Source organism: Osmerus mordax, chromosome 13 (assembly GCF_038355195.1).
Source record: "Osmerus mordax isolate fOsmMor3 chromosome 13, fOsmMor3.pri, whole genome shotgun sequence".
Classification (NCBI taxonomy): Eukaryota; Metazoa; Chordata; class Actinopteri; order Osmeriformes; family Osmeridae; genus Osmerus; species Osmerus mordax.
In genome coordinates this window covers 7,157,270-7,167,007 of record NC_090062.1, presented here as the reverse complement: position 1 = coordinate 7,167,007, position 9,738 = coordinate 7,157,270, and the positions used below count along the sequence as shown (strand labels likewise).

Below are 9,738 nucleotides of genomic sequence, written 5' to 3'. Positions count from 1 at the left end.
GTAGGAAACAGCAGACAAATGAAGGCTACATAGTCTTGTGGATGAATGTATAATTAGAGCATTAGCGGCACGTGGTCTTTCTGCTTTCCAGAAGTCTCTTTGTTTCTGGAGGTTAGGAGAAGACATGACAGATTAAATAATTCTGGGATCTCTTGGCCTGTTGATTTCTAAGCTGCATGCGTGTTTAGTCCTAGTTAGGACTACAGCTTTCTCAGTGTGATCCAACTCCTATCAATACAGTTGTATCGGAACCCCTTGTACAATTCCATCAACAAAATATTGTGTACACTTAGCACTATGAAGTGTGCTCACACAGCTTTGTGCTAATTAATATAAATAATTTAAACAGAACAAAAACATATTTTAAAGAAGAGCATTCAGGTTATACAGCAATGAGAGAAAGGCTCAAAACAATGCATCTTCCTGTTAGATGTGTTTGAGAGGCTTCTACAAACACCATATTTCACCAACTTCAGTGAAGTTATTTCAGAGACAGTTTATCCAGAAACGCCCTGATAACATTATGAAACATGACTGAGCATTTTATTTTTTATTCCATAACTGTTCCTTGCATTTAACCAATATTCTGGTCAGCTAACAAGTGCATTGTAAACAAAAAACAGCATTACTAATTTAGCTACAGACAGTGAAATTATTTTCACTGGCCTTCGAAGCCATTAGTGTTACACATCCTACTGATATATGCATTTTCATTTACTTATTAGATACAAATCCCCATCCAGTATGATTGTCCTTCATCCCACACAGTGCTGTGATACAATAATTGTTCATGAAGTGCATTTTAGCTTATCAAAAAAAATATTTAAAAAAAATAATGCAGACCCTTATATGTATAATAACACCGTACAGCATTTCACTTAATTTAGACCATTAGCAGACCAAATTCAAAACAAACATTTGTAAGCAATACAATTTGTTATAGATAATTCCTCTCTATATTTTCCTGTTGCACAAACTTGACAACCAATCACAATCAAATTGATACAGATACAATCAATAATCTTCAAACTTTTCTATACATTTTCCAAATTATCCATTAAGTTTAATTAATTCATAATATTTAAGGCAGTTTTAGTGTAAAGGACTTTAAGTGCAAACATTTAATGTGCTGGGCAGTTGGTGGTCTCATGGCTTGTTGCCCTGTTTGAGGAAGCGTTGAGATTTTTGCCTGACCATCTTATGCTGCCGTTGAGCCGTCTGAGCCCTCTGAATGGCCTCTCGCAGTGTCTGATGGACAAACACATTTATGTGAAACATTCATGCTTGGATTTATTCAATATACAAATGAGAACACATCAAATGATTGGGTTTGAGTGGTCAATCTGTAAAATGATTTAAAGGACATTTCTGATGAAACAATAAAGACATTTTGGCAGGAAGGAATTACTTTCTGTGGTTCTTTCCAGTTATCCGGTAAACACAATACTGTGGTCATTTTACAAGTCTTTGCATAGACATGAGAATCCGTCTAGTCTGGTCACCGTTTATTTAAATCAAAAGCAGCCCAAATTGTGGAAGTAAAATATTGTAGGTAGTATCATATCTCTGCTCAAATGTACTTCCTACCTGGGCTGTTATTGTGTTTTTGAGATGGACCATTCTCACTGGCTGCTGTCCATCTCGCTTTTGAATCCTGAGTTTGTTTTGTTCCTGTACAAGTGGAAGTTTACATGCATCAATAAAAAATACCACTAGAGTGAATTAGAGTTTGTCAAGTGAAAAACGTCTGTGTTTACTAAAACCCAGACTATCACTTGAGCAAGTCCTTGGTCTGACAGTAGATTTCCATCCTTACCTTACAGTAGATTTTCAGATCACCTCCCTCTACATCCGGAGGTTTGACAAAATGCTCAAACAGGCACTCCCACTCTTTGTTAAAGTGTCCCACAAACTCAATCTCCTTGACACACATTACTCTCCTGTAACAGGTTCAAAAGAAAATGAAAACATACAAATTTAATGACTGTGTACCTCATGCTCAATTGTATTATTGCATTAAATGTACATAAAAAAAGTGATGCGTGCTGTGTTGAATGGATGTTATGTAAGTACCTGTTGGTCACTATGATGTTAGTTTTTCTTTGTCCAGGGAACTCACAGTGTTCCCTGAAGATCTCCCCATCCAGCTGCTTGATCTCCGACCTCTGGACAGAAGAATGAAGACAGAAGACATGGTGGCATGTAAGAACCAAATACTTCTTCCTACTGGTTTAAAACATTAATTCAATTAAATTCACTAGGGGTTTTGTTATAAAATGTTTGTATAGTATAACACTAAATTTCTACTGCTAATTAATCCCATTGTTCAATTAAATCAGAAATACATTGCATCTTATTTTCACATCTACATATGGGTATTTGTTTATTAGGCTGAACAAAAATGTGTGTCACAATAAACATGGAAAGGATAATACAACTAAAACATACATTCGGAAACTTGAAGGTAATCAATTGCTAACGATTCGGTTATTTTAGGCTGTGGCATATATTGGATGTATCAATGTATTTATCAAATAACATCACCTGGTCATGCATTAAACATTGTTTATACAAATATTTTTTGCATAAGTTTATATTAATGTTGAGTACAACATTTCAACATAGTATATATTGTATAAATACAGGAAATTAGTGGTTATGTACAGGTATGAAAGCAATGATTTGAAAGGTGATGTTACAAACCTTTTACAAAAATATTGCTACAACCTACCACACTGTTAACATCTTTTTAATAAAATAATTATCTTCCATTGAGTGCCACTCGGTGCAGCATATGAGAACTCTTGATCAACAAAACATTATATTATTATAAGATACATTCTCCAGAATAAATGTAGATGAAAAATGTTTGTTTAAAAAAAAAAAGAAAAAACTGTACTAACCAAACATTTGGCAAAATAAAATGCTTGAAGTATAGTATGAACAGATATATTTGCTTTGGCATGCATAAGGATTCAGTTATGGAGCCTGAATTTCCACTGTAATATTTGAATAGCATGTACAAATATACTGTACAAACTACAAAGAAAGTAGGCCATGGCACAGACTTACTGTACTTCGTTACGCAACTGGCCTTAGTTCATTCAAATAATAATATAATAATATTAACATAAGTAGTTATATACATGGTCATCAATATCACTTCAATGACACGATTAGGAGAAAACCTCTAACTGCAACAACCCCAAACCCTATTCCTCATCATGCTGCAGGAAAGAGAGAGAAAGAGAGAAAGACAGAATTAAAAGTTTAGGAAATAGTGCAATTAACATAAAAACTAACTCCCACATAGTATAAATGATACAGATTATCCAAATGGCTTTCCTACAAGTTAGGTACACTACTCTTAACAATCAGAAAGAATCAGGGCAGATAAAGAAAAATGAAGGAAATAAAAGAGAACTTGTCTTTTCGAAGTGGACTACAACATGAAAGGTGGTGGTTTACCTGGAATAAGTCATAGCCCTGGGACTCCCCCTGGTCGTAAGGTCGGATGATGCCGTCCTCCCTGATCAACCTTACAGGCCTCAACTTAGTCACCTCCTCCGTCGACTCTGCCACCCTAGCAACCAAACAAAAAACACCGTCAGCACACTATAGCCTAGATATATACGTTGTATATACCAATGTCTATATACTCTGCACACAAAGTAGCACATAAGCTTTAACAAACACAAAACCTATCACAATAACTCATACTGGTCATTCAGCTAATCAATGGTGTTTGATTCAAAAGTTTGTTTTGGATCAGTTTATAAGACTTGTAGGAATGCCTTTTCTGGATTGGAAGCACATTTTCCAAATAGTGCCAGACCAAACATAACAGCATGTTGCCATGGCATAAAGCAGTACATGTCATTCCCAGTGCCGGTATCTCACCTTAAGTTTTCTCTAGTGTGAAAGCATGGAACAATAATTTCATCAGGTTATCTAGAATTGACTAGTTATCAGTTTTATGAAGGATGAAGTATTACAGTATTGCATGGACGATGCACTTAAATATTAGGTGAGGTTGGGTACGTTTTTCGGCATTTCAGACTCACAAAGGGGAGGGGGTGAGTGGGAGTGCTTTGGGTATAACGGTTGGTTACACAGAAGCAGGATGGTGAAGCGAGGGGGGGGGGGGGGGGGGGGGGGTCGAGGAGATATGACAAAGCCAGGGCCAAAGAGAACACCACATGTGGCAGCAGCCCTGATGAGGAGACTTCCTTTCTCAGGACCACCCCCCTCAGAGTCAGCTGGGTGATTCAGCCCCGCATGGAAGGGAAATGCACATGTAACTAACATCCAGATGACAGGGGGATTTCTTTCCTCTTCCTAGAGCGCCACCCTGGTCCACCTAGCGTATACACGACACTGAGGTGCACAGAGGACGACAAGACTGGGGAGAGATTTCGGACATACTACGTGTAGACTCTCTTTAGACACTTAAGTATTTCCCAGTTGTACTGCACGCCAAACTCTGCATGGCAGTGCAGGGAGCTCGTGCACTCAGGCAAGCCAAGAGGAGAGAACAGCTGAAGGAGGAGAGCACAGTGACCTGGACCGAAGTCTTGGAGTTTCTGAAGAACAGCAACAGAGAATTCCAACTACGAATATGCTAGATTCTCAACTCACTGCAAGTGAATTTAGGAACATCTCAAGATGATTAAGATTATACTTGTGCTTAGTGCTTATCATATGATTTTATCGATATATATACATATTATATACACTATATATTCATATGATACTTGTACTAAGACACTTTAATAAACGGCTTCTAAATTGATTAATTTTCAACTCCTTTATAATCTGTTCAATTCTCAAGATGGCGCTGTTGCTTCCACAATGCTGCAGCAGGGAAGTGGTGGGTGTGAGTGTAGTTGACTGTTGTCCCTAGAAGTGTTCTGTGATCGTTAGCTAATGCATGTGCACATAATTATGATGGCATTACATCAAATGAATGAATGATGGCATCTCTCACTTCCACACGATGCAGCGACTTACCCGTCTTATCAGTCACTAGATCATAAGAAAAACCCTTCCATGCTAGCCCTCTTTCCCATTCCACAACCCAGACACAACTTAATAGACCTTTTAACCTCTTGTCAAATACTCACACAACAATAAAATAAAATAGAAAAACATCTCCCAGGCATTAACTTATGAGACAGAAAATGAAAAAAAAAAAAAAAAAGTCAGCTCACAACAGTATCAACAGAGGACACAGTACATGAATATGTGGGCACATAGAGACAACACTAAACACACCAAACTGAAAATCACGTAAAGCACTACATGTTATACAATCACGTGTTAAATTAAAAGATGTAAAAAGCAAAAGTGTAAAAAGTCTATATGCAACTGAGTATAAATGAAATTCATTACTAACTAAATTGCAAAAACAAGGATTTTAACATGTAGCTACTACTGTATGTACAATTGATAGCAAGATACAAAGCGTTCAAATTTGAACAAGTTTTGAAATGTGGTGTTTCCTACCTCTGGATTCCCTGGAAGGTGCTACTGGCCATGTCCACGATGCCTCCGGTGGGTCTGGCCACTACGCCCACCAGACCCTTCCCAATGCCCTTGAAGAAACCAGCCGCTCCCTCTTTCTTTGCCCCTAGAATTGAACAGGTTGGGTTTGGACCTCATAGATGTTTTGCTACATGCTACCTGGTTGTAAGGCTAGCAATGTGTGGAGTGAATTAAAGTGAGTGTCACCATCAAACTGAAAATAAAAGTGTCTGGTAGTGAACGGGTTGAGTAATCTCACATCGAGGAATAGCAGAATATTCTATGCATTTTCCATGTTGCAATCAGCACATGCTCGCTAAACAACAGACCAATAATTGCAAGGACATGATGTACCTTCAACAGGTTTGGTCACGATGCCGGTTACCCCCCCAACAAATCCCTGGGGACAAAATAAATTAATCCCTGTAAGGGTACCATGGAAACATCTTGACGAGCACAATAGTCAAAAATAGCCCTTTCACCTCACAAAAAAGTTCACAGGGAGGACAGTACATCCTGGTTTTCTCATTCAGTCTGAGAAGCATCATTTGTGTTTTTTGTATTGGGTCAACTACTTGACCTTGACTCCTGGTCAGCAGGGCACAATGTACAAAAGACATCCAAACAGCTGAAGTGCTGCTCTTTTGGGGCCTTAACTGCCTGTTACATCATCAGGACGGTACGTCACACGTAACAGGTAGTGAAAGGGATTTTCAGTGCTAATAACTGTATATGACAAATGTACTGTACCCTACTTGCCTCGGGGGGAATGTCCCTGTACTTACTGTAAGTCGCTCTGGATAAGAGCATCTGCTAAATGACTAAATGTAAATGTAGCACAGAAAATAGGCGTGGACCTTTGCGATTGTTTCGTTTGGTATTTCTAAAAGGTTTGGACTTAACCCCAGAATCACCGCTGAGGACTAACAAGAAGGTAGACAAGACCTCACAATCCATTTAACACAATTATCACAAAACCTTTAACTCAAATGATTTAAATTGGTCTCTTCATCGAAATGAGTCCAATCCATTGAAATACATATCAACATTTTGTCACCACAACAAAACTATACAATACTATACAATACACAAATATCCCGTCATCTATCAGAATCAGAATCCCGACGTGTCTCAGTGTGGAGACAGTACCTTGAGGAAGCCCTTGCCTCCCTTGGCCAGACTCTCTCCAAAGTCCTTGGGTGGTCTGTTCATCTCCTCCCTTCGCTTCTGCTGGTACTCCTTATCCATGGTGATGGCCGCCAGGCCTTTCCCCACCGAACCAGTGATCCTGGACACCATGCCGGCAGCTCCCCCTAGTGGAAATAAAATGGAACAGAACATACAACCTGCACTGCAGCACCAAGGTATAAGCAAAGAGTATAGAAACATAAGAGGCAAAGCTCTGGTGTGTTTTTGACAACCGCCAGTAGATGGCGCAACGGTAGCACTGCCGCCATTTTGGACTATTGAGCTTCGCCTCTTGTGCTTCTATACTCTTTGGTACAAGTATACATATACAACACTGTATACCCACGCACTCAAACATGTATTCAACTGCAACAAACACCATGTACACAGAGTCTTACCAACGGTGTGACCGAGTAGGCTGCGCACCCCAATCACCAAGCCTTCCGCAAACTCCTCAGGCCCCTGCACTGCTCCCTGGTAAACCCCACACGCGTTAACATGTGATGTCAGAACAGGCCATGCCCAGTACATCCATTATCACAGACAAGCCCTGATAGATATAGAGATATCTGGGGCTGTGTGTTTCTTAACGTGTGTGTGTGGTATTTGTGTGTGTGGTATGTGTGTGTGTGTGTGGTATGTGTGTATGTGTGTGTGTGTTACCTGAAAGGGCTCGTAGAAGAAAGCTTCCACTCCCTCAGACAAGCCTCGGATCAGCCCAAAAGGATTGCCCAGGACGTCCAGGCCCAGCACCAGCACGTACATCTGCTTCAGGAACTGCAGCCGGAGGACAAAGAGAGCAGAGAAGCCTTATTGAAATTGCAATGTTACAGCCATATTGACAGGCACAATAGTAAATATACAAAATAACAGGATCCTACATAAAATATATTAAACAAATGTACATTATTTAAAACATTTCATGGCATGCATAGTAAGTGCAAACATGCCCAAGGTGTGTAGCACAAAGTTGCAAAGCGGTGAGCGGTTTTACAGCCCATAATGTAACTACAGTGTTATGTAATGGGACTAAATATTACAGGAGTACATAAGTGTAACAGGGTGCGTTTCCTCCAACCTGCTCGCTGTAGTGTCCAATCACAGCCCACATCAGCTTCTCCCTCCTGTAGAACTGGTACTTCACTTCAAAGTAGGCGAGCCTGCAGCCATGGAAATGAAAAGGGGAGAGGAGAACACATTCAAGTGTCACTTTATCAAAGGCACCTCCTGAAACGCCCTGCCCAGCCTGGGGTCAACGGAGCCGCTGGCGTCTCACTTGAAGATGAGGTCGTCCACGTCGGTGAGGGTGGCCCCGATGCTCTTCAGCAGCAGGTTGACAGACTGGATGGCCACGATTTCCTGCTGGTCTGACTCCTCCTCGCTGGAGCCCAGGGACAGACTCAAATGCAACTGGAGAGATGAGAGACATGGGTGTGAGAAACTGCATTCTGTACCATACAATGGTGCTCTTATCTTTATGTGAAGCTCGATGGGTCTATTTGGATTTCTTCCAAGTAGTTAAATTGCACAGAAGAAAAGAATGCGGGTCTTTCTCCCCGTTTGTAATTGCGAGGAGGTGAGGCTACTTGCTTTGATGGGAGAGATATGGAAGTATTCAAAGAAGCTGAGGCCAGAAGTGTCGGTCATGGACGCCTCCATCAGCTCCGCCTGCAGCCTCTCCAGGTCCTTCTCTATCAGCTTGGTCTGTTGGACACATTGTTGTTTTCATGTGAAATGAACATGGTTGATAAAGTCTCATGTGCTAGCCAAAGGCTTAATCAAGTGGATGCATATAGACTGAAGACACTTGAGGTTGTGCTGATGATAAATATTCTCACATCTAGATATATATCATACAATGTACTCTGCTCCAAAACAATCATTTTGAATGGCCAGTAATAAGTAATAAGTAAGAAAGTAAGTCTTTCTTGTGACAACAGGGGGCAATATTTGATAACCAGTAACTTTGCCCTAATAACACTGTTCTGTGGAGGCCGTTTGAGGTAAGGGGGTTGTGACCTTCAGCTTGTCGGCCTGTGGGTCTGTGGCGGGGGTGAACAGAGCCAAGATGGCTCCCAGGAAGCCCTGGTCAATCTTCACAGCCATCTCCTGGACCAAGGCCATGAAGTACCTACAAGGTACAAACATTGAATACTCAAATACTATAGTGTTGTATTGTGATGTGACTATTACATCTGCAGGGCAAAAAGCATGTGTGTGCTGGAAGAATCTGAAAGAAAATAGAATGAATGCAGGTTTGTTTTCTCAAAGTGGAACACTTACTTGAACTGCATCACTTGACTGTGTTCATTAAACCTTGTGATGATGCTCACATCGATGAAAGGCTTTGGTTCTTTTTGGAAATGAAAAAAGGCAGGGGGTTAAACTGTCCCCGGGGAATGTCATGCCACAAAGCATCTTACGTTTGTTGGGGGTGGGGGGCTTTAGTAGTACCTGAGTCCAGGGCGATGGACTTTGGTGGGGGAACTGGATTGAACACAATAGGAAATATGGCTCCTGTTAGCTGGTTATCCACCTGTAATACACAAACAGACGATCACAATAATGAAACTGACTTATATGAAGTCATTCTGTAACTCAATCTTAACTATTAAGGGGATCTTAGAAGTATCTATTCTAAGAGAGAGTGACACACACAGAGAGAGACAGAGAGATAGAGAGACAGAGAGAGAGAGACACAGAAAGAGAGAGACACAGAGAGAGAGAGACACACACAGAGAGAGAGAGAGAGACACACACAGAGAGAGCGAGAGAGAGCATCAAACAGAATGCGAAGGAGAGGGCCTTAGTACCTGGAGCCAGTGGAGCTGGGCTCGGAGACTCCTCTGGTGGGGAGACTGTTTGAACTCCACATGGATCCCTGACAGGAAGTTCCTCCTGATCTTACAAGCAAAGGGAAGGCGCATTGCCATGGGTAGCTTCCCAAAGTTCACCTGGATGGGAAGATGTAAAACACTTCTATCAAATAAGTAATCCAATTTCACCCGTCTGGTGATCTTGGCTATC

At 40.8% G+C, this 9,738-nt stretch overlaps 1 protein-coding gene across 2 annotated transcripts in view; it reads right to left on the bottom strand.

Annotated features, from left to right (window-relative positions):
* Window positions 1-348: 348 nt before the first annotated feature.
* The window catches only part of vps13c (vacuolar protein sorting 13 homolog C), a 47,492-nt gene continuing 38,102 nt past the window's right edge, over window positions 349-9,738 (bottom strand). For both annotated transcript variants that reach the window (XM_067249603.1, XM_067249604.1), the window contains 17 exons: window positions 9,525-9,665; window positions 9,166-9,247; window positions 8,995-9,064; window positions 8,731-8,842; window positions 8,302-8,415; window positions 7,988-8,121; window positions 7,790-7,871; window positions 7,375-7,488; window positions 7,110-7,185; window positions 6,673-6,836; window positions 5,878-5,923; window positions 5,506-5,629; window positions 3,469-3,583; window positions 2,074-2,165; window positions 1,817-1,940; window positions 1,588-1,671; window positions 349-1,248 (listed from right to left, as the gene is read on the bottom strand). In XM_067249603.1, coding sequence (XP_067105704.1) covers window positions 1,147-1,248; window positions 1,588-1,671; window positions 1,817-1,940; window positions 2,074-2,165; window positions 3,469-3,583; window positions 5,506-5,629; window positions 5,878-5,923; window positions 6,673-6,836; window positions 7,110-7,185; window positions 7,375-7,488; window positions 7,790-7,871; window positions 7,988-8,121; window positions 8,302-8,415; window positions 8,731-8,842; window positions 8,995-9,064; window positions 9,166-9,247; window positions 9,525-9,665 — 1,776 coding nt within the window. In that variant the 3' untranslated portion in view covers window positions 349-1,146. The remainder of the gene's footprint in view (window positions 1,249-1,587; window positions 1,672-1,816; window positions 1,941-2,073; window positions 2,166-3,468; window positions 3,584-5,505; window positions 5,630-5,877; window positions 5,924-6,672; window positions 6,837-7,109; window positions 7,186-7,374; window positions 7,489-7,789; window positions 7,872-7,987; window positions 8,122-8,301; window positions 8,416-8,730; window positions 8,843-8,994; window positions 9,065-9,165; window positions 9,248-9,524; window positions 9,666-9,738) is intronic.